A 26,328-nucleotide genomic window follows, 5' to 3' on the forward strand; every position below is an offset into this window, starting at 1 on the left:
TGTTACTCTGCCGTTTGAGACGGCATCGACCAAGAGAAACCAGACATATACTAGGAGTAGGATCTTTTCACCTTCCAAATACAAGTTACCAACATTCTTCATTCAATTCAGTCATCACTAAGTTAACATCGGACTGAAGAGTTCTGCATCTCTTCACAATGACATTTGGCCTAGTTATTCTTCTCTCTGGGAAGATCTCAATTGCATTCTCCTCGTGTCCTCTCGCCTCGTCTCTTTCTCAAAACCAATTGGAAGAGAAGGTCGGAGGGGAGGGACCTCTGGCTTTCTCCTCCAATAGGTTTTGAGAAGGAGATGAGGAGAGAGGAGAATGCAATTGAGATCTCCCCTCTGTCTGTCTGTCTCGGTCTCTCTGCACTCTCTCTCTCTACTGAGTTACTGATCCAGTCTGAGCCCCACCCTGTCAGACAGCTGAGCTGAGTGATGGTTGTTACTCCCACCTGTCAACAACTCACTGATTGTTCACCTGCAATGCACTTGACGTGTCACAGAAACTGGTGCTTGGAGTGAGTGAGTGAGTGAGTGAGTGAATGAGTGAGTGAATGAGTGAGTGAGTGAGAGAGTGAATGAGAGTGAGAGAGTGAGTGAGTGAGTGAGAGAGTGAGTCCTACAGGGGAGGCCATTATTTTTTTCTTCTTAGAGCAGCAAATAGAAACTAAGAAAGAGAAAGTAGAAAGAGAAAGTAACACCAGCGGTTCTGCAGCAAAACTAGACAAGGACATCAACATTACCCAGCATTCACTACCACCAAAACTAGACAAGGACATCAACCAAAACTAGACAAGGACATCAACATTACCCAACATTCACTACCACCACTGACATGATACTGGACCAGAGACAAGGACATCAACATCAACATTACCCAGCATTCACTACCACCACTGACATGATACTGGACCAGAGACAAGGACATCAACATTACCCAGCATTCACTACCACCACTGACATGATACTGGACCAGAGACAAGGACATCAACATTACCCAGCATTCACTACCACCACTGACATGATACTGGACCAGAGACAAGGACATCAACATTACCCAGCATTCACTACCACCACTGACATGATACTGGACCAGAGACAAGGACATCAACATTACCCAGCATTCACTACCACCACTGACATGATACTGGACCAGAGACAAGGACATCAACATTACCCAGCATTCACTACCACCACTGACATGATACTGGACCAGAGACAAGGACATCAACATTACCCAGCATTCACTACCACCACTGACATGATACTGGACCAGAGACAAGGACATCAACATTACCCAGCATTCACTACCACCACTGACATGATACTGGACCAGAGACAAGGACATCAACATTACCCAGCATTCACTACCACCACTGACATGATACTGGACCAGAGACAAGGACATCAACATTACCCAGCATTCACTACCACCACTGACATGATACTGGACCAGAGACAAGGACATCAACATTACCCAGCATTCACTACCACCACTGACATGATACTGGACCAGAGACAAGGACATCAACATTACCCAGCATTCACTACCACCACTGACATGATACTGGACCAGAGACAAGGACATCAACATTACCCAGCATTCACTACCACCACTGACATGATACTGGACCAGAGACAAGGACATCAACATTACCCAGCATTCACTACCACCACTGACATGATACTGGACCAGAGACAAGGACATCAACATTACCCAGCATTCACTACCACCACTGACATGATACTGGACCAGAGACAAGGACATCAACATTACCCAGCATTCACTACCACCACTGACATGATACTGGACCAGAGACAAGGACATCAACATTACCCAGCATTCACTACCACCACTGACATGATACTGGACCAGAGACAAGGACATCAACATTACCCAGCATTCACTACCACCACTGACATGATACTGGACCAGAGACAAGGACATCAACATTACCCAGCATTCACTACCACCACTGACATGATACTGGACCAGAGACAAGGACATCAATATTACCCAGCATTCACTACCACCACTGACATGATACTGGACCAGAGACAAGGACATCAACATTACCCAGCATTCACTACCACCACTAACATGATACTGGACCAGAGACAAGGACATCAACATTACCCAGCATTCACTACCACCACTGACATGATACTGGACCAGAGACAAGGACATCAACATTACCCAGCATTCACTACCACCACTGACATGATACTGGACCAGAGAGAAGGACATCAACATTACCCAGCATTCACTACCACCACTGACATGATACTGGACCAGAGACAAGGACATCAACATTACCCAGCATTCACTACTGACATGATACTGGACCAGAGACAATGACAAATAGACAGGGTGGTTTTGGTAATAACATGGCAGCCAGTCAGACAATAACATGGACAATCACAGACGCAACAAAGAGTCAGTGATAAAATACTCTTCAAAAAGTAACATACTGTAGGAATTCCCACAGTCAGCAATATCCCAATCTCACCAATGAAGAGATACTGTAATGTAACTGCAGGATAACATTGTATTCGCCATATCAAGCACATTACTCTACTCCCCTGACCTCCATGGCTTGACTAAACACAGACCAGTGTGTGTGTGTGTGTGTGTGTCAGCCTCTGTGCCAGAATGTTAGATTTCTGCTAATCCAATAGTTCTCGCTCAAATAATTCAAGGAAATAGACGGCTGATTAAGTGTTGGCGCTGTTGTGCTGGGTTTATGAGAAGGGCTGCCAGAAACCTTTTACTCCACATGGCGCAGTACATTGGCTTGCTGGCACAAACACACAGACTACACCTCCAACCTGGGCTGTGTTCAGTAGGACCAAATGGGATAAAACGGTTTGAATTGGAGGACAATGAGCATTCTTATTGGACAATATCAGAGATAGTTGCTCTTCCATTTCAAAACCTTTTATCCTGTTTGGTACTACTGAACACAGTCCAGCACGCGTCTAAAAAGAGAGCTCACTCCTGATTGGGTACAGGCCTGGTTGGTTGTTTGTTATTGGGTGCATGTGCTTCCTGGTGCGTTGTGATTGGACTCACCAGGTTGGATGCGGACGCCTCAGCGAATGACAGTCCTCTGGGGATGATGAGGATGTGGTCCTGCTCTTTGCTGACTCGGACCTGGAAACAACAACGTTAAAACACCTTGTTATGACCTTGAAACTGCACAGTGCTGCTGCTGCGGACACAAACAAAACTTTAGGAACCTGATGCTCAAACACACTGCTCCCAAACAAAAGGACGGGCACACAGTTGTATGTGTCCTGAACACACATGCTGAGGGTAGACCTGTAGGCAGGGGATAGACAGAACTCAGATGACACATACCTGCTTGCAGTAGGTCTCAAAACACAGTTCTATAGAATAGGCTTATGATGAGTTATGACACGGTTATGACAGTTCTGAATGAGGTTAGTGCAAGGTTGATTTCTTACTGTGATGTAGGAGCTGGCAAAGTGTGCCCAGCTGAACAGGTCCACCAGTCTGTAGAGGCTGGCCAGCTTGCAGCGTGTCTGCTTCTCCCCCTTCACCAGAGTGGTAGACTCCACTCCATACATGTCGTTGATGGGAGTGACCATTCCAAGGCCTGGAGAGGGGGTGAGCAGAGAAAGCAAAGCAGAGAGGGTTAAAAATGATTTTTTTTATTGTTGAGTGTGGGGATTGACAGCTCTCTTGTTCTCTGTATAATTATCAATATGAATAATGACATGAATCATTAACAATCAATACACACAGCCTGCATAGTAGATTACCTGCAGCCTGGGAATGGAGACAGACCATGCTCTCTCCATTCTACTAAGTACATCAACTGTTCTAAGAGGAAACCAATTCAATCATTCAATACATATTTCATTTAGAGAGACAAGACACTAAACAGATTTCCGATCAGTTGTTAATAACCGATAACAACCATCCGAGACAGTGGTAGAATACATCTGGGTCCGTCTCATCTAACCGACTGATTTACTATAGAGTGCTCTACACTGGACAGTGGACACAAATAGCAACAAGCCATCCTTTGATACTGGCAATGTTCATATCAAAGACAATGATATGTAGTTACAGTACGTTTGAAATAATTCAATCATCTTACTTCACATATTTCCTAAGTAATAAACAATACTTGACAATCTTATCCTTTTCATTCCTCATTTACAACAAATTACAGCAAATTCCGTAACTTTCCGCTGGTTGCTGAGATTAGTGGTGTTATTATGTGGACATATTATGGGATATATGAGGTATAACTGAGGACTCTATATTTCAGTGGTTGTCGTGGTAATTGATCATTAGTTCCACATTCCGAGGTCTGTAATTGCATGATTGGAAACAGATTTCACATGTGGAAACCTGGACTGAACAGGGGATGAAAACAGAGAAAAAATATGCCAGGCTTTTCCAGAGTCAGCTAGGAGGGACAGGTTACTGATAGATAGTGTGTGTTTCTGTGTATGAGCGTGCGTTCTACCAAGTGTGTGTGTCTATACAGATTAGGAAGTCTCCACTTTTCAAAAATAATAGAGTTAAAAATATTGGCCTAGTTGAAAGTCAATCGTATGGTATGCAGCTCCAGTGAGTGGCAGTTGGGCATTGCCTGGGTGACAGGATGTACCAACAGCACTGCCTCCTGAGGGGGGGTTACGGGCCGTACCACCAGGATTGTTTTCATTAGGCACCAAATGGAAGAAAACTGAAAAACGGACTCGAAACAGGGAGGGATTACCTGAACATTCAATAAGAAATGCTCATTTTCATTTGACTTTGCTACATGTTTTGCTACGGCGTGCCCTAATGGACCTACCACTACTACTCACAGGGGGGGTTACGGGACCTACCAACACTACTTACTGAGGGGGGTTACTGGCCATACCAACACTACTACTTACTAAGGGGGGTTACTGACCGTACCAACACTACTACTTACTGAGGGGGGTTACTGACCGTACCAACAATACTACTTACTGAGGGGGGTTACTGGCCGTACCAAAACTACTACTTACTGAGGGGGGTTACTGGCCGTACCAACACTACTACTTACTGAGGGGGGTTACTGGCCGTACCAACACTACTACTTACTGAGAGGGGTTACTGGCCCTACCACTACTTACTGAGGGGGGTTACTGGCCGTACCAACACTACTACTTACAGAGGGGGGTTATCGGCCGTACCAACACTACTACTTACTTAGGGGTGAGGTGCTGAAGCCAGCCACGGATGAAGACATGAAGAAGTCAGCGATCTGTCGGAGGGCCAGGAGACCAGTGGGGTTGTTGCCTTTCTTCTTCTGCTCCTCAATCAGCCCCTCCAACTCATCCTTAAAGGCCTGGAGACGAGGAGAGGGAGGGGGAGAGAGAAAATGAAGAAGAAGAGAGAAACATTAATCGCAGATTAGACTGGAGGTCGTTGGGTGTCACTCTCTCAGTAAACCCAGACTGACTGACTGGTCTAAACTGGCTGGCTGACCAGGGACAGAGAGGTATATCCTTCTGTAATCTCCACATCCTCAAGTCCCCCCTGCACTACTTACAGCAGTACTGATACAGGCACACTACTACACACCCTTCTTTACCCCATTCTGTCTTTTTCTTCCTCTCCATCTCTTCCTCTGTTCACCTCCCTTCATGACTGACCCAGTGCTGCTTCCAAAGCACTGCCACAACTGGAACTAGGACAGGTAGAGCTGAGGATCAAGGGAACTGGGGCGAGTCACACACACAAACACACCGCCCACACACTCTTCAACAGCAGGGCTTAGATTTACCACAGTGTTGACTAGATTTAACCTCAGTACAAGAGATACTAAGGCAATAACTTTGATATCCCATTACATCTCATTATCTCTTTATAAAAACAACACTATAATTTGAGAGAGAAACTGTTTACAATAGCACGGTTAGTCTTGATGTACTGAAACACATCAAATCCCTATTACATATAAAATGTTAGCTATATATACACTCTAAAATTATATCAAAAGCCAATAAACGGAATTGTAATAAACAAGTAATAGCTTGAAAGACTGTATAGAATGACTAACTGACAACGGGATGGGCCACCATGTTGCAATTGTTGCTTTTGCAAGAGAGGAACCGTTGTTCCGTTACTTAGTGACCTGGATCAACTCTTAAACGTCTTACAGTGCATCTCTTAAAAACAAGATTCAGAGAGGGGGAAGAAATAGGACGTGACACCATTTCAGTACAATGACTTTCTAAATAGGAACACATCCAATATTAATGTTTTTATTCCATGTCTCTCAGACACACACACACACACTTGCATAAGAGCAGTCAGCTCCACAACAGTCTGGGTATAGATTCAGTGTCTCACCCTAAACACAAAACATTTCTGACCGTTTACTCTTCTCTAACCCCCCCCCAGCCGGCTGGCCCCATGGGATAGTCCATTATTGTTTGCGGATGGGATCGGGTCAATTCATTTCCCCCCTTGTGGGGGTGGTATTGTAAAATCTCTACAGCATCTCCTGGGAACACAGAACAGAACACAGAGCCAGTATAACTCTAGGGGTTCTGAGGGGATCTGAGTCGAGGCCAAACATTCCGTTGTCGTTCGGGCCCTGTTGCCATAGTGACAGTTTTGGCTAGGTCTGGTTGCTGCACTGCAGTGGTGCGGATGTGGATAGGGTGTCTGCTGGGCTTGAGGTTTGTTCTGGACTTTTCTATTATACTGTCGACTGTGCTGTTACAGGCTGGAGTGAAAAGACTTGTCATAAACTCCATACTGTTCCCATGATTCTATGTATCAGGCCTGGGAGGGGATCCTGTGTGCCTTCATTACTTCTGAATCTGCATCAGTCTTAATAGTCTTTTACTGGAAAAGGCCTGCACGTGTGTATGACACACACACACACACACACACACACACACACACACACACACACACACACACACACACACACACACACACACACACACACACACACACACACACACACACACACACACACACACACACACACACACACACACACACACACACAGTGGCAAGCATTTGCAGTGTGCGAGCTTGTGATGTGTTCAAAGACAGATTATAACGCTAAGCGGCAGGGATTTCATCCCCATCACCTTCATCTAACAGATTAAAGTGGATGTGATCATACGTTTTTCGACCCTCTAATCCTCTGCAGAGAGACTAAAATAAAACACAGATACAGCTCACGGAAGAGCATGTTAGCTAGCTGTTGTGGTGTGTGTGTGTGTGTGTGTTTAAACCCACAAGGCAACCCTGTGCCATAACACTGTCCTAACATTGAGTTGAAACAAACAGCCAGAGCCCAAATCTAATCAAGCTTGCCTGAGGTCCTTCTCTTGACATGAATAGCTGTCCACCATCCTGCCTGAGAAAAAACAACAACACTAAACTGAAAAGCCAAGCCACGGTCTCAGAGAGCTTTCCCACTTTCACGAGCCACGTCTCTCCAGTTATTGGTTGGAGCGTATGGGAGGACGTGTGTGATTGGTTGGACGGTCAGGCTTAGGAAGAGAGGATTCCGTGTGCATTCACAACAAAGAGATATTCATCTTTCAAAATGGTGTCTTTAATATAGTCTTTGAGCTTCTCTCTCATTATTAAGACATGCAGATTAGAGCTGGTCCAATAGCTGTCACTGTGAGAAAGAAATCTCTTTCAGGATAAATCAAAATCAAATCAAATTTATTTATATAGCCCTTCGTACATCAGCTGATATCTCAAAGTGCTGTACAGAAACCCAGCCTAAAACCCCAAACAGCAAACAATGCAGGTGTAAAAGCACGGTGGCTAGGAAAAACTCCCTAGAAAGGCCAAAACCTAGGAAGAAACCTAGAGAGGAACCGGGCTATGTGGGGTGGCCAGTCCTCTTCTGGCTGTGCCGGGTAGAGATTATAACAGAAAATGACCAAGATGTTCAAATGTTCATAAATGACCAGCATGGTCAAATAATAATAAGGCAGAACAGTTGAAACTGGAGCAGCAGCACAGTCAGGTGGACTGGGGACAGCAAGGAGCCATCATGTCAGGTAGTCCTGGGGCACGGTCCTAGGGCTCAGGTCCTCCGAGAGAGAGAAAGAAAGAGAGAATTAGAGAGAGCATATGTGGGGTGGCCAGTCCTCTTCTGGCTGTGCCGGGTGGAGATTATAACAGAACGTGGCCAAGATGTTCAAATGTTCATAAATGACCAGCATGGTTGAATAATAGCAAGGCAGAACAAAGTTGAATGTATATGTTATGTATTTATTTTTATTTAGGAATTACATAGCAAGGCAGAACAAAGACTCTCCCTTTTAATCGTATCAGAATAAAGGCTTATATTTTGTTTTTGTGTGACAAAGCCATAAACAGCACTATATTAAAGCCTTCCGTGTATAAATGTTACATCTACAGTATGTAATATTTCTGTATTACCTAACGTGTTGTTAAAAAAATCAGCCTCGCATTCAACTATCTATTTGTTGGGATGATCCTCTTCCTGCTGACAGACAGGTAAGAGCGCTGGGATGCAGCTGAACCCTGTAGCGTGGGAAAGGACAACAGACACTTATGACTAGACTGTAGCTCGGTTTGCTATCGCGCGTATTGTGTGTGATGGGAGGTGATGGAAGGGTTTTATGTCACCACTGACCGTTTTAATGACACCACTACCCCACCCAGACACACAATCTGGTCAAATAAATACTCACAGTTACAGACACATACACACACACACACACCATTGTCCAAGTGAATCATAGAATTCCCTGTAATTACAACTAGACACACTCCCAAAAGCCTTGCTAGTTTAGTGAGCACAATGATACTCTTTCATGTGGACTGTGTTGCAAGGTGGGAGAGAGCGAGAGACCGAGAGAGAGACCGAGAGAGAGACCGAGAGAGAGAGACCGAGAGAGAGAGACCGAGAGAGAGAGACAGAGAGAGAGAGAAAGAGAGAGAGAGAGACAGAGAGAGAGAGAGACAGAGAGAGAGAGACAGAGAGAGAGAGAGAGAGAGAGAGACAGAGAGAGAGAGACAGAGAGAGAGAGACAGAGAGAGAGAGACAGAGAGAGAGAGAAAGAGAGAGACAGAGACAGAGAGAGAGAGAAAGAGAGAGAGAGAAAGAGAGAGAGACAGAGAGACAGAGAGAGAGAGAAGAGAGAGAGAGAGAGACAGAGAGAGAGAGACAGAGAGAGAGACAGAGAGAGAGAGAGAGAGAGAGAGAGAGAGAGAGAGAGAGAGAAGAGAGAGAGAGAGAGAGAGAGAGAGAGACAGAGAGAGAGAGACAGAGAGAGAGAAAGAGAGAGAGAGAGAGACAGAGAGAGAGAGACAGAGAGAGAGAGACAGAGAGAGAGACAGAGAGAGAGAGAGAGAGAGAGAGAGACAGAGAGAGAGAGACAGAGAGAGAGAGAGAGAGAGAGAGAGAGAGAGAGAGAGAGAGAGAGAGAGAGAGAGAGAGAGAGAGAGAGAGAGAGAGAGAGAGAGAGAGAGAGAGAGAGAGAGAGAGAGAGAGAGAGAGAGAGAGAGAGACAGAGAGAGAGAGACAGAGAGAGAGAGACAGAGAGAGAGAGACAGAGAGAGAGAGACAGAGAGAGAGAGAGAGAGAGAGAGAGAGAGTTTTTTTTTTTTTGAGTTTTTATAAAACCTTTATTTTTTACTCAAGTGTTAACATAAAAACAAATGACACACTGCCCTTTCAGAAATGAAAAAACAAATGTAATTCCTAAATAAAAATAAATACATAACATATACATTCAACTTATTTCATCGGCAAAAAATAATTTCCCCTCTTCTACAAAACAAAGCGCTCTTTCGTAGGCCCACTTCTCCTCAAATAATAGGAGATCTTTTACAGCTGAAAAGAACTCAAAATCTACTTTTATTCTTGCTTTTACTAATCCTTTAAAAACACATCTTACATCCTGCCCATATCCCGTTTCTATCTTGTGTTTTCTACTCAGAAAAATTGACATCTTAGCTTGTCCCAAAATAAAATTTAACATTTGACATTTTCTTTTCTGTTGTTTACTATATTGAAACCCCAAAATAAAAACCGTGTTATTGAAAAATTCCCCTACAGCTTTAAATAAAGATTCCAGCATTTCCAATAGAGGTTTTATCCTCTCACACTCCATAAAACAGTGAAAAATGGTTTCTCTTATATTACAAAAAGGACATCCATCTCTAACATCTGAATTAATAACAGATACAAAAGCATTAACTGCAATGATGCCATGTAAAACCCTCCATTGCATATCTCCAGTACCCTTTTGTAACGGTGGTTTGTACAGTGCTCTCCATGCTGGCTTTACCTTGTCATCAATGCCCAATTTTACCCTCCATGGAGTGTCTTTTCTATTTTTCAATTTATCTTTATTCAACACCTTGACACACCCCTATACAAGTCCTTCCCATTCACCTCCTCCAAACCCACCTCCTCCAACCCTCTCAAATCCAGCAATAACGCCTTTCTTTCTGACTCTGGGATATTTGGTGTAATCCCTAGTCTTGGAAATGAGACGTCTTCATCTTGTACCTTCTTCTTGTGACTACTAAGCATACCCCATTCTTCCGCTGACAGAGCCTTCCTACAGCTCCCCAGCATTTGTCCGACAATCCTTTCCGACCTCATCCCCAAATGTTCTGCCACCCGTCTTCCATCCATTAAGGCGGGCCCAGCTATGGCCATTAACTGTCTTAAGGTGATGATTTTCCCCTTCACCAGAATCTTGGAGAAATGTGGAACAGCTGCAGTTGTACAATCCAGTCTTGCCCCATACACCAGAGGTTCCTCCAACAGCCAATGCACTGACTCCGCTGAAGTTCGTCTGGACACCTTCATTATGCTCCATACTCTGAGAAGTCCTCTGTAAAACGGAGGTACTCTCTCCCTAGAAATCTGGCTACTATCAACCAGAAATAAAGCCTTCTTTAAACCTAATCCTCCAACCCGTTGTAATATAAGACCTGCCACCCCTCTCCACACCACATTTTCCGGTCCATAAAGCAACCTTTGAATAAACTGAAACCGGAAAGCAGCAGCCCTACTAGCAAGATGTACAAGACCTTGTCCCCCTCTTCTTTTGACAAATACAAAACACTTTGTGGAACCCAGTGATATTTATCCCAAAAGAAATCCACAATAATTGCCTGTATCTTAGCCAGAAGGCCAGATGGTGGTTCTAAAACTGACAACCGATGCCACAGTGCAGATGCAATCACATTGTTAACTATAATAGTGCGCCCCCTATATGACATACGAGATAGTAACCAACGCCATCTCCTCATCCTCCCTTCCACCATTTCAACCACCCCACTCCAATTTTTTTCCATAGTCCCCTCATCTCCTAAGTACACTCCAAGATACTTAAAACCTCCCTTACACCATTCTAGCCCCCCTGGCAAAGCCATGATCCCTCCAGACCATTCTCCAATCTGTAACGCACAACTCTTTTCCCAATTTACCTTTGCAGAGGATATTCCCCTAAAACGATCAACAATTAGACTCAAGCTATCCACCTCCGCTTGATTTTTCACTAGCACAACTACATCATCAGCATAGGCTGAGAGACGAATAGGAGGAATATCCTCTGAAAAGCACACCCCTGCAATGCGACTTCTAATGCTATTTAGTAGTGGCTCTATAGCAATGGCATATAACATTCCTGACATAGAACATCCCTGCCTAATACCTCTACACACTTTAAAAGGAGCACTCAAACCACCGTTAACTTTCAATACACTTTCAATGTCACCATATATCACCTTGATCATGGCAATAAAACCAGAGCTGAACCCAAACGCCTCAAGCGTGTGCCATAAGTATTGATGTTCAACTCGGTCAAATGCCTTTTCCTGATCAATTGAAATTAGACCAGCATCCAACCCAATATCCCTAGAGACGTCCAAAAATCACGAATCAGAGAAATGTTATCCCCTATCTGCCTGCCAGGAACACAGTAGGACTGATCCGTATGTATGATTTGCCCCATCACCTCCCTCAGCCTGTTGGACAAAGCTTTTGACAATATCTTATAATCAGTGCACAATAAAGCCACCGGCCTCCAGTTCTTCACCTCCCTTGGGTCACCCTTTTTGGGCAGTAGGGTGAGGACAGCCCTTCTGCAGCTTATTGGTAGTAACCCTCCGGTTAAACTATCATTAGCTACTTCTAACCAATCCTCTCCCAACATAGCCCAAAAAGACTTAAAAAGTCAACGGGAAGCCCATCAATGCCTGGTGCCCTTCCATTTTCCATGCCTTTTAATGCAGTGTATAAATCCTGCAAAGACAATGGTTGCTCAAGCTCAACCTGAACTTCTGCAGCCACCTTTGGGAGCCCATCAAAGAACTGCTGTGTCACTGTTTTGTCCTCTTTGTACTCACATTTGTAGAGCTCAGCGTAGAACTCTACTGCCCTCTTTCTAATTTCACTAGGGCTAGTGAGCTCTTGTCCAACAGCTGATTTGAGACAATGAATAATTTTTCTTTGTCCATTCTTTTTCTCTAAACCAAAGAAAAATTTGGATGAGGCATCCATTTCAGATATTCCCTGAAATTTACTTCTCACCAGTGCCCCTGTGCTCTGATACCCAGCAGGTCTGCCAATGCAGCTTTTCTCCTCTTGATGGCCTGAGTATGGCCTCGATCTCCTGTGGTCTCAACCAATGTCATGAGTTCCACTATTTCAATCTCTAGGGCTTTCATTGATCTGGTGATATCTTTAGTGACATTCCTCGTGTATTGATTACAAAATTGTTGAATCTGGATTTTCCCTATATCCCACCACTGTTGAATGGATACAAAACTGGCTTTTTGAGATCTCCACCTCTCCCAAAAAAAAAACTGAAACAGTTTCTGAAGTGAGCATCACTCAATAAAGTTATATTAAAATGCCAGTATGCGCTTTTGGGTTTTACATCGTTAATGAACACCACCTCTGTTATTAAACAATGATCAGAAAACCCCACTGGAGTTATCACACTTGATTTACAGACCTGAGATTGATGCTCAAAAACATAAAACCTATCTAACCTGGCCATAGAGATGATGTTCTCTCTCACATGCGCCCAGGTGTACTGCCTTGTTCCTCCATGTTGACTCCGCCAAATATCACACAATTCATTTGTTACAATGAGGCGTTTTAAAAACATCCTTGAGGCTATATGAGGTTCTTGGTGATTTCTATCTAAATCACTAACTGTGCAGTTAAAATCCCCAGCAATAAACAAATAATCTTCTTTGTTACATTTCTCAATGGTATTTGATAGTGTCTCTAAAAAACATACCCTCTCAACTGTCATCACTGGGGCATATACATTTATCAGACACATAGTGATGTTTTCATACCTTGCTCTAACTTTTAATAACCTCCCCTCAACTACCTCTTCAACCTCATATGACAACGGCAAAAACCCTTTTGAGAACAAGATAACCACACCCCCACTTTTTGAGTTTTTATGACTACACACCACTGTCCCCCCCCACTCCTGTTGCCACATAACTTCATTTTCCAAATTACTATGCGTTTCTTGTAAAAAAATTATGTCACTTCCCTTTCCCTAATTAACTCATACACCATGGCTCTTTTTTTTTTACATCTCTTGCCCCATTTACGTTTAAAGAAGAAATCTTAAAACTGCTCATGGATAAAAAAATATATATACAGAGGACGATCCAGCCACCACATCTCTTTACAGAGTTAAGACTGCAACTGAACTCTTTCATTTTCTTTAGAATTTACATCACTTATCACTCTTGTGACCACTTTCTTGAGTCTAGCAATTTCAGGGGTTTTCAAACTTCCGCCTGTAATTTTTGACATCAGAAATTTTGCTGATTCAATAAACAATTCACGTTCAGGGAAAAAATCAGTTACATTGTAATCTTGCATATATTTCTTCCCTTTTGTCAACTTCAAAATTGACGTATCCTCTCGATCCCATACCTCCCTTCCACCCCATTTATCTCACTATATTGTTGTGACGCGTCAGATGACTCACTCTCACTATCCTCCCCAGAAGAATACTCCACCATCTCTACACCTTGTTCATCTTCAATTGATTTATTAAACTCTACCTTTCTCTTAGAATTAGACCCTTCACCACCCCTTACATTCTTCCTTTTACTCCTCGGTATTTTGAAAACATCCGCTTCCTTTTCCGTTATTTCAATCTCCTCTTGACCTCCAATTTCATTTTCCAGCACCACCTCAGCGACGGCAGTCGCAATCTCGCCTACTGTTTCCCCTCCTCTTTGTTCTGATCTACCACAATTGCCCCCGTATCCACACTGCCTTCCTCTCCTGCTTTTCCAACCACATCTGCCCACCTTCTCTCTTCTCCTGTACCCTTAGCATGTTCATCCCTTCGCGGTGGTGCGTTAGTTGTACTCGCACTAAAACTACTACCAGGCTCAGCGCGCTCATTTTCGGGACAATTACGCACCAAATGCCCCTCTCTTCCACAGCCAAAGCATTTCATTGATTCAGTAGATGCATAGAAGACATAATCAAATCCATCAATCTTAAAGCTAAACGCTAAATCCAGTTCATCTCCTTCCTTTTTTAAAATCATATGCACTTGTCTCCTATGAGACACGACATGTTTCAACAACGGAGATTTGCATCCAAAAGGAACTTTCTTTATTGTAGACACTATTTGACCATGGCGCGATAACTCTCGCCATAACACTTCATCTCTAACAAATGGTGGCACGTTAGAAAGCATGACTTTCTTCGCCGGATTCATAAGCGGAAATACCGACGTCTGTGTTTCTCTCAACACGACACCCATCTCAACTATTCTATTCACCTTTTCAATTGAATCTAAGAATATCACTACAGCGCTATTCATCCTTGAGGCTGATTTGATGCTATCATACCCAATGATAGCACCCACAGCCAAGCTACATTCTTCCACTGAACACCCTGTCGCAGCAGGAATCTTTACTCCATGCCTCCGACTAAGTTTTTCAAACTCTCCATTTCCACGAGTGGCCATAACAACCAGCCCCACCCGCTGGTTGTGCCCTCGCTAAAAAACCAACCTCAAAGATCCCACCACCCCTATACGTGCTTAGTGATAGTTTAAACAAGATACCCTTAAAACAACTAACCTAATCAATATATATATATACATACAACAACCCGATAGAGTGAAAAAGAAAAACCATTCGCTCTCACAATCACTCCTGCTTGACGACTCACTCCCAGCATGCACTCCCAGCATGCACTCCGATGAGAGAGAGAGAGAGAGAGAGAGAGAGAGAGAGAGAGACAGAGAGAGAGAGAGAGAAAGAGAGATATGTTAACTTGCTTTGGCAATGTTAACATTCGTTTTCCATGCCAATAAAGCCCTTAAATTGAATTGAGAGAGAGAGCGAGAGAGCAAGTGCCAGCCAATTCTATTGATGTGTGCGTCAGTAAAAATCGGTCCCCCATTCCAGCTGCAACACTGCCTGCAGGAAGGAACTGTCTGGCAGACCAATAGAAATACTGTACATCTCAGCTAGCACCCAACTCCCTATACAGTGCACTACTTTTGACCAGCGCTTTCCTCCCTGGGGGTTTGTACTGCCTAGCCTATGTCATGACGTTGCCCTCTTTGGGTACAGCGATCACTATCCCCCCTCTCTCTGTCTCCTACACTCAGGCTGCTGCGACCTCAGGTCGTAAATTCCTGGAGGAGATTGTCTCCTCATGGCCACAGTATAGAGAGAGTGAGTTTTCATAGAGAGAGCAAAGGAATTTCTTCCACCTCACAGAACTTGAGGTCCGAACAACATTTATGTTCTGGAGAAGGTATAAAAGATTGGTTGAAGATTCCAGCTACGAACTGGTCCATTTGGTACAATTTTGTGAAACTCATGGGAGACCATATGGTCACATTACCACAACACTGTGTATATAATAGCCTCAGTTATAAGGCTACATCTAATTGTTGTATAAGATGAATGAGGATGATACTGTTTGTGAAATTGTGTAATGCGATTCTGGTCTGTTTAATGAAGGAAACTCCAATTCCCTTTGGAGCTTAACTAAATCAGAGGACCGTCCATGAGCACAGTTATGGTCGGGCATCCTGGGACAGGCCCTTTTCTGCTCTTCCGAATGAAACCCCCACCCGGGTTTTCTATCACCAGACCATGTTTCTCTCAATTACGAGAGGACTAAGGTTGAGACCAGCTTACCTCGATAACGAGAGGGCCAAGGTTTGAGAGGAGACCATAAACCTGAGTATAAGGTTTGAGTGAGCCCGAATGAGTGAGCATTCATGTGCAAAGGATTAGCATTTCAATTGTTATAATGATCAACTTTGTAGTGTCTCATCTCAGTTGACCCCACTTCCCTTTGTGTCCACCAAGCCGCGATACCGGTTTATCCCACTAGGGAAACGCCGTTATCATTTCCTTGCAACTATCTACTGTTTGTTTATGATTTTCTGTGAATTACTTAGTAAGTAAATAAATGATTTAAGACAATTGATGTATGGATGACTCATAGTGAAGACTGGGTTCGTGCAGATAACCAACAATTTACAACGTTTGGAATGAGACTAACGTGAGGTAAAGAAGAATTCATTAATCGGAAGACTAAGTGATCAGATATAAATATCTGAAAGTTATATTAGGAAAATTATAACTTTATAATCGGAATATTTTCCTTGGTGCTCCGACTTCCTAGTTAATTACAGTTACATGATTCATCAGTTTAATCGCGTAATAATAATTACAAAGTTATTTGACAAATAAGTCTTCAGTTTAATGATGCCAAAGACACGACACCTAACATCAATACATCAGTACAGCATCATCTTGAATGTGCAGCTGAAATCTCTGTCTCTCACTCTCTCCGTATCGCTCCTTTTCTCTTCTTCTCTCTGTCTCTCGGTCTCTCATTGAAAGATAATGTAAATGTCAGTACACAAGCTATCTAAACAATATTGCTCTATAACCTAAATCCCAAACCAAAAGATAGCTAGGCAAAGTTGAGATAACGTATATAACCCAAAACATAGCTAAAAAACGTTGCTTTATAACCTAAATCCCAAACCAAAAGATAGCTAAGCAAAGTTGAGATAACGTATATAAACCAAAACATAGCTAAAAAAACGTTGCTTTATAACCTAAATGCCAAAGTAAATGGGATAGTCTCTCAGAAAAGCTTCCAGTTTGAAACTCCAAAGGTTCCTCTGAGAGTACGCATGCTAATGTTCTTTAGAACAAGATGTTAAAAGTTATGAAGAGAACATCAACAGAAAGAAAGCATGGATGAAACACTTCCTCTCCTCTCACAGGGGTTTGGAGTCAGGGAGGCTCTATAAATTATCCAGTCATTTTAAGCCTGAGAAGAAGAAATAAAAGTCTGCTTCCTTCTCCCAAACCGCAGTAGCAGTAAATATACACAACCCAACAGCACACACACTGCTTCCTTCTCCCAAACCGCAGTAGCAGTAAATATACACAACCCAACAGCACACACACTGCTTCCTTCTCCCAAACCGCAGTAGCAGTAAATATACACAACCCAACAGCACACACACTGCTTCCTTCTCCCAAACCGCAGTAGCAGTAAATATACACAACCCAACAGCACACACACTGCTTCTCTATTTTCCGCATCACTAAATCACTCAGATTAATGAGCTTTGCTCCACCGATCAAGACGTGCATATCTGATTGGTTGAGATGGGTCACGTATAGACCTATAGTCTTGTTCCCATGCAGCCATGTGACTGGGAGGGAATGAGTCTGAAATGGCACCCTATTTAATGCACTACTTTTGACCAGAGCCCTATGGGATCCCTATGGTCCCTAGTCAAGAGTAGTGCACTATATAGGGAATAGGGTGTCACTTCAGACACAGCCCACGACTCCATAGGAACTAGTGTGACTGGGAGGAAATGACACCACGTAGGAAACCAGTGCACAGTTATTCTCTAAACTCTATGTCTATTGGCCCATTGTTATAGGACCAGGAGTTTGTCCTGACTACGTGATCTATCCAGGAGAGAAAAAATGTGACATGGTCAGGGAAAACTCTGGGTCCTACAGATCAGTTTACCTGGTGATGTGACATGGTCAGAGAGAACTATGGGCCCTGGACCAGTTTACCTGGTGATGTGACATGGTCAGGGAGAACTCTGGGTCCTCTAGACCAGTTTACCTGGTGATGTGACATGGTCAGAGAGAACTATGGGCCCTGGACCAGTTTACCTGGTGATGTGATATGGTCAGGGAGAACTCTGGGTCCTCTAGACCAGTTTGCCAGGTGATGTGACATGGTCAGGGAGAACTATGGGTCCTATAGACCAGTTTACCTGGTGATGTGACACGGTCAGGGAGAACTATGGGTCCTATAGACCAGTTTACCTGGTGATGTGACACGGTCAGGGAGAACTATGGGTCCTATAGACCAGTTTACCTGGTGATGTGACACGGTCAGGGAGAACTATGGGCCCTGGACCAGTTTACCTGGTGATGTGACACGGTCAGGGAGAACTCTGGGCCCTGGACCAGTTTACCTGGTGATGTGACACGGTCAGGGAGAACTATGGGCCCTGGACCAGTTTACCTGGTGATGTGACATGGTCAGGGAGAACTCTGGGCCCTGGACCAGTTTACCTAGTGATGTGACACGGTCAGGGAGAACTCTGGGTCCTATAGACCAGTTTACCTGGTGATGTGACATGGTCAGGGAGAACTCTGGGCCCTGGACCAGTTTACCTAGTGATGTGACACGGTCAGGGAGAACTCTGGGTCCTACAGACCAGTTTACCTGGTGAAATAGTCTAGTGCCTGCAGCACTACAGCCAGTCAGCTGTGCTCAGCAAGCTGGTTAGTTGCTTCTGGTCTAGATCAGTCTTTAAATATAGTCTCTCTCATGGGCTGTCTCGAGAAAACATGAGCTGACATCACTCTCCCCTGAAACACACTGGTAACACAAAAAACTAACCCCATGTTCAGAGAGAGAGCGAGAGAGAGGACAAGAAATAGAGAGAGAATGCAGGGAGAGAGAGAGAAAGAGGGTGAGAGAAAAAGAAGAGGGAGAGAAAGAGAGAGAAAGGAGAGAAAGAGAGAGAAAGGAGAGAAAGAGAGAAAGAGGGTGAGAGAAAAAGAAGAGGGAGAGGGTGAGAGAAAGAGAGAGAAAGAGAGAGGGTGAGGGTGAGAGAAAGAGACAGAAAGAGAGAGGGTGAGAGAAAGAGAGAGAAAGAGAGAAAGAGCTGGAAAGGCAGAGTGCTGGAGGGAGATGTTTATTGTTGTTGTGATAGAGTGGTGTTACACTAGTGTTGGAACCAGCTAACCCACATGAGACAGATGACAACAATATGCCCTCCGGGACGTCACCTGTCATTAGTTCATAGGTTTAGGCTGTGGCTCACACACAATCAAAACAAAAAAAACCACACCCACATGTACGCACATACTCACGTAGGCAGGCACACACACACACACACACACACACACACACACACACACACACACACACACACACACACACACACACACACACACACACACACACACACACACACACACACACACACACACACACACACACACACACACACACACACACACACACACACACACCCCTTCAACATAGACATTTTCAGACAAAAGACACACACCAAACACTCAGGTGAAGTTTAAAGCAGAGAGACTCTGTGCTCGTCTCCTGATCTCTCGACAGCTGGTATAAAAGTGCGCCAAAGAACCCGCGTGGCATGTGTTGAATGTGGATCCCATTTAACGCTTTAAATAGAACACGTCTACGCCAGCACACACACTGCTGGAGTGTTGCTGTGGTCTCTGTCACAACGTCATCGTGTTAAAACCCCCAAGGGGTTTGACATGGCAGCCGCCGGCAGAAAAGCAGGAAACTCTCATTCACAGACAGAATGTCCAATTCCCAACAACTGGTGAACAATATCAATTGTCCTCTTGATGTCAAAATGAGCTTCAGGCCAGATGCTCCTCTCTGTTTCTTCCCCCACCACACACACAGTCCTACTCCTCACTTACAGGACTCTGTAGTATCTGTGTGACTCTCCTATCTACCCCCCTCTCTTACTTACAGGACTCTGTAGTATCTGTGTGACTCTCCTATCTACCCCCCCCTCTCCTACTTACAGGACTCTGTAGTATCTGTGTGACTCTCCTATCTACCCCCCCTCTCTCTTACTTACAGGACTCTGTAGTATCTGTGTGACTCTCCTATCTACCCCCTGTGTGACTCTCTCTTACTTACAGGACTCTGTAGTATCTGTGTGACTCTCCTATCTACCCCCCTCCTCTCTCTCTTACTTACAGGACTCTGTAGTATCTGTGTGACTCTCCTATCTACCCCCTCTCTCTCTTACTTACAGGACTCTGTAGTATCTGTGTGACTCTCCTATCTACCCCCCTCTCTCCTACTTACAGGACTCTGTAGTATCTGTGTGAGTCTCCTATCTACCCCCCCTCTCTACTTACAGGACTCTGTAGTATCTGTGTGACTCTCCTCTCTACCCCCCCCTCTCTCTTACTTACAGGACTCTGTAGTATCTGTGTGACTCTCCTCTCTACCCCCCTCTCTTACTTACAGGACTCTGTAGTGTCTGTGTGACTCTCCTCTCTACCCCCTCTACTTACAGGACTCTGTAGTATCTGTGTGACTCTCCTCTCTACCCCTCCCTCTCTCTTACTTACAGGACTCTGTAGTATCTGTGTGACCTCCTCTCTACCCCCTCTCTCTTACTTACAGGACTCTGTAGTATCTGTGTGACTCTCCTCTCTACCCCCCCTCTCTCTTACTTACAGGACTCTGTAGTGTCTGTGTGACTCTCCTCTCTACCCCCCTCTCTTACTTACAGGACTCTGTAGTATCTGTGTGACTCTCCTCTCTACCCCCCCATTCAGCAGACAGAAACTCTCTTACTTACAGGACTCTGTAGTATCTGTGTGACTCTCCTCTCTACCCCCCTCTCTCTTACTTACAGGACTCTGAGTATCTGTGTGACTCTCCTCTCTACCCCCCCGGACTCCATCCTAGCTGGAGGGGTCTCTCTTACTTACAGGACTCTGTAGTATCTGTGTGACTCTCTTCTTCTGTTCCATCATATTGAAGTCCTGTCTGAGGTCAGGTGACATGTTCCTCTTGAAAAGGCAATTATCTCAGGTACTCTGGGAAAATGGATGAGAGCCTCAGGCCTCTGTGGCTCACCAGGCGTTGGGTCGATGATACCTCACATCTCAAAATAGGACTTAACTGCGGTCAAAGTATCTTTCCTTAGGACCACCGGGTCCTCCACCGCCGCTGGGCGTAGGAGGGGTGGTCACCACGGCGTGATGGCCTCCTGCGCTCATGCCTGCTTCCTACGCTCCTCTGATCGAGCTCAGCTTCTCACTGGAAGGAGAGAGAGAGAGAGAGAGAGAGAGAGAGAGGTACCTCAGAGAGAGAGAGAGAGAGAGAGAGAGAGAGAGATGAGAGGTTTAGAATAGAGATCTGACAGTTTGAGTTGCATCATTCAAGTTGCTTGAGAAAATGTCACTTGCAACGTGTAACTGCAACAGTAATTGTGTCCAAATTGCTTTGTGTGACAGCGGTTTTACACTGAACTAAACTAAAAGACGCAATGGAAATAGGACAGATATGTTGAAAAACAATGTAAATAGGACAGATATGTTGAAAAACAATGGAAATAGGACAGATATGATATGTTGAAAAACAAGTCCAGAACATGTAGTTCCCAACTTCCCATTTAGTGGTGGAAAGGTTTATCACCCCAAAGGGAACATTTATTCTGCAGAAGACTAATTTGCCAGACTGTGGGAAAACAATAGTTTTAAGTCCTGTTGCAAACTACCATTGAGCACAGATGCAGAGCCCCAAGTTATGAATGTACACAAACTAAGTCTATTCCTGTGGGCAACAACTGTTACAACTAAAAGGAATCCAAACTAGCATGAACCATTGACTTTAAAACAAATCCAAACTAGTGGCAAACAGACAAGTCAAAGAGGACTTTCACTGCAAAATAAGTGAAATCCTCTGAACAGCAACCAGTCACTTTAACCAAACTGCATGCTAAACAGACTGTGGGACATGAGTATGCAGAGCCCCAGGTCAAGTGTCAACACAAAGTCAATTCACTTGACCATGACTTTCTGTGAAGAAGCCATTCCTATGACATTACTCTTCAAACAGAGAGATAAACAGACAGACGTACAGGATAACAGGTGACATGTCCCACAGGGGACAGACGGACAGAGAGATAAACAGACAGACGTACAGGATAACAGGTGACAGTGACATGTCCCACAGGGGACAGACGGACAGAGAGGAAACAACAGCAACGTGTCTGCCAAGCAGGAAGAGGATGCTCATCTTATCAGGTCGTCTGCTGTGGGAAACGTTGCTCTGTGATTGGTCAACGATCTGACGCCAGCATCAGGAGTCAGGACCCGCTCTGACTCTGGACAGATTTTTGTTTCCATCGTACGCAAGCACACACACACACACACACACACACACACACACACACACACACACACACACACACACACACACACACACACACACACACACACACACACACACACACACACACACACACACACACACACACACACACACACACACACACACACACACACACAGAACGTGCTCCAGAGCGGGAAAGAAAGACAAACAAAGTGAACGAGAGAGAAAAGACTCATATTCTGTTAGCCCATCAGGGTCATGACTGGGTTAGTGAATACATTCCCCTGACTGTTGCCTCACCCTGTTCCAATTGGCATGACAACACACAACAGTTGGAAACAGCTATAGTACGTCATGTGTTATTGACTCTCCTGAACCACTTGTTGCCATGCCAACTGAAGGAGAGCACAACAACGTCTGCAAAAGGGCCATGGATTTAATGACGGTGTGAATTGGAAAGATCATCTAACGAGACAGAGAGTGTAAGAAACCATCTCCCAGGTTGCTTTGCGGCGTGGCTGTGGAGGTTAAAGGCTTCCGAATGCTTCGGTTCAGCGGGAGCCTAGGAGAGTGTGCTCACATACTCTCTTTAAAGACCTACGCTTGAAAAAGCAAAAATCGGCAATAGTACCGTCCACCTTGAAATGCCGTAGCCAGTATACACTTCCTCAAAATAGTCTGAATTCATCTAAGATAACTCAAGAACTGTCATTCATTTTGACGGTTCTGCCGAGGAGATCTTAGTTACCCAATTCTACATGTGACTAAAATGTTCGGTGCACTATTACTCTTCGGCCTGCCTCCAGAAAAATAGTTGTGTGTACAAACAGCCGGAAAAAAACAACTGTTGCCAAGGACCAAAACGTCACAAAATGTAGTCAGAATATATACATGAACCGGTCCAGATGGGAAGCATGCGGATCGCCTTTAGGTTAAGCCTTGTATTGGAGATGGGAGGGGCAGTATTGGAGATGGGAGGGGCAGTATTAGAGATGGGAGGGGCAGTATTAGAGATGGGAGGGGCAGTATTGGAGATGGGAGGGGCAGTATTGGAGATGGGAGGGGCAGTATTGGAGATGGGAGGGGCAGTATTGGAGATGGGAGGGGCAGTATTGGAGATGGGAGGGGCAGTATTGGAGATGGGAGGGGCAGTATTGGAGATGGGAGGGGCAGTATTAGAGATGGGAGGGGCAGTATTAGAGATGGGAGGGGTAGAGAGCAGGCTGGCCTCAACCAGATGGCTTGAGGTTTCCACCCAACAGAGAGCGACCACTACAGCTGGAACTGTTTTCACACACAGACACAGACAGACAGAGACAGAGAATGTAAACATATGTTTCCCATGACAATAAAAAACATTGAATTGAATTGAGCGAGAAAGCGAGAGACATCTACAGCTGGGATTGTTTACCAATCACTCCAGTCACATGACCGCAGGCCACTTAAAAGGGTTACCCTAGCAGCAGAGAAAGATCTACTGTACCTGCAGTCTCACTCTCTCTCCCTTTATTTTCTCCCTGTCTCTTTCCCTTCCTTTCTCTTTTTGCCCAAGTCCTCTATCCCTTGGATTTGAACCAGGGGGGGAGTTAGGGATGGAGGAATAGAGGGCAGGAGGGAGAGAGGGATAGAGGGATGGAGGGAGAGAAGGTAGATTCTTTTCTTTGCTGCTCTGCGTTGTTAAGCTGCTCTTTCGGGTCTAATGGAACTTAACAAGATGTTGCAGATTAAGAGCCACAACGTACAGCTCTGGGCTACTCTGTAGTCTGGACCCGACCCAGTGTGTTGAACAACACACAGCTCTGGGCTACTCTGTAGTCTGGACCCGACCCAGTGTGTTGAACAACACACAGCCCTGGGCTACTCTGTAGTCTGGACCCGACCCAGTGTGTTGAACAACACACAGCCCTGGGCTACTCTGTAGTCTGGACCCGACCCAGTGTGTTGAACAACACACAGCCCTGGGCTACTCTGTAGTCTGGACCCGACCCAGTGTGTTGAACAACACACAGCTCTGGGCTACTCTGTAGTCTGGACCCGACCCAGTGTGTTGAACAACGCACAGCTCTGGGCTACTCTGTAGTCTGGACCCGACCCAGTGTGTGTTTCAATGGGACTGCATAGACTGGTGGTGTCAAGACGTGGCCCTCTTTGGGTATAGCAAGTGCCTTCCCCCTCTCTCACTCTTACACCCAGGTTCTGTTATCTCAGGTCATAAATTCCTGAAGGAGACTTTCTCCCTCATGCAGTATAGAGAGAGAATGCTTCACAGTAGAACAAAGTAACTTCTACATCACAGAACTTGAGAACTGAACAATATCCATGTTTTGGAGAAAGTGTAAATGGCCGGTGGAGAGGCCAGCTACGACCGGTCCATTTTGTGTAATGTTTGTGACCTCATGAGAGACAATACAGCCACATTCCCATAACTCTGTTTATACAAGAGTCTCCGTTATGAATTTCGCATCTAATTATTGTATAAAATGAATGAGTAAAGATGAAACTATTTGTGAAATTATGTAATGTGATTTTAAACGGTTTAATGAAAGAGAATCCAATTCTCTTTAACCTGTTGAGTGTAGGGGGCAGTATTTTGATGTTTGGATGAAAAACGTACCCAAATGAAACGGCCTATTTCTCAGGCCCAGAATATGCACATAATTGTCAGACTAGGATAGAAAACACTCTAAAGTTTCCAAAACTGTCAAAATATTATCTGAGTATAAAATAACTGATATTGCAGGTGGAAACCTGAGGAAAATCCAACCCGGAAGTGCTGTTTTTCCTGAAAGCTCTCTGTTCCATTGCCTGCCTTCGCTCCAACCAGATTCCTTTTCCTACAACTTCCCCATGGTGTGAACAGTCTTTAGACATAGTTTCAGGCTTTTATTTTGAAAAATGAGCAAGAAAGATCACATCGCGTCATTGTATGGCTGGGTGCCAGCAGCGTTTTACATTTTCTCTCTCTCTCCTATCGAAGAAGCAACATTCCAGTTGAAATATTATCGATTATATATTGTAAAAACAACCTGGGGATTGATTATAAAAAACGTTTGACATGTTTCTACGAACATTACGGATACTATTTGGAATTTTCATCTGCCTGGTCGTGACCGCTCGAGCCTGTGGATTTCTGAACATAAGGCGCCAACCAAATGGAGGTATTTTGGATATAAAAATAATCTTTATGGAACAAAAGGAACATTTGTGTAACTGGGAGTCTCGTGAGTGCAAACATCCGAAGATCATCAAAGGTAAGCGATTCATTTTATTGCTTTTCTGACTTTCGTGACCAATCTACTTGGCTGCTAGCTGTTTGTAATGTTTTGTCTACTGAGAGAGATGTCCTTACATAAACGTTTGGTATGCTTTCGCCGAAAAGCTTTTTTGAAATCTGACACGGCAGGTGAATTAACAACAAGCTAAGCTGTGTTTTGCTATATTGCACTTGTGATTTCATGAAAATTAAATATTTTTAGTATCCATTGTAACCAAAGACTTCGTGGAAGAGAGAGACGGGCGCATGAACTTTCCAACAGAAAGACGGACAATTCCAACATAGATCACGACGACACACTGAGTGTAAATATATATTGAGTGCAATTATTCCCGAATGAGTGAGCGTTCATGTGCAAAGGATTAGCATTTCAATTATTAGAATTATCAGCTGTGTAGTGACTAGTCTTTCCCGGCCTTCTCAGTCCACACCCACTTCCCTTATCATTTCCTTATAACCATATATATTGTTGTTTGTTTATGCATTTCTGTGATTATTTAGTTAGTTAGTAAATAAATTATTAAGACAATTGATGGATGGATGATTCATAGCAAAGACTGGGTGCGTACAGATAACCAACAA

At 44.3% G+C, this 26,328-nt stretch overlaps 1 protein-coding gene across 2 annotated transcripts in view; it reads right to left on the minus strand.

The window, feature by feature from the left end:
- Positions 1-21,141, minus strand: part of LOC124017463 (gamma-adducin-like) — a 43,916-nt gene extending 22,775 nt beyond the window's left edge. For both annotated transcript variants that reach the window (XM_046332665.1, XM_046332664.1), the window contains exons 1-4: positions 21,065-21,141; positions 5,225-5,363; positions 3,475-3,626; positions 3,080-3,160 (exon numbers count right to left, since the gene is read on the minus strand). In XM_046332665.1, coding sequence (XP_046188621.1) covers positions 3,080-3,160; positions 3,475-3,626; positions 5,225-5,363; positions 21,065-21,139 — 447 coding nt within the window. In that variant the 5' untranslated portion in view covers positions 21,140-21,141. The remainder of the gene's footprint in view (positions 1-3,079; positions 3,161-3,474; positions 3,627-5,224; positions 5,364-21,064) is intronic.
- Between the last annotated feature and the right edge of the window lie 5,187 nt (positions 21,142-26,328).

The sequence above is a fragment of the Oncorhynchus gorbuscha genome, unplaced genomic scaffold (genome assembly GCF_021184085.1).
Source record: "Oncorhynchus gorbuscha isolate QuinsamMale2020 ecotype Even-year unplaced genomic scaffold, OgorEven_v1.0 Un_scaffold_2151, whole genome shotgun sequence".
NCBI classification, from domain to species: Eukaryota; Metazoa; Chordata; class Actinopteri; order Salmoniformes; family Salmonidae; genus Oncorhynchus; species Oncorhynchus gorbuscha.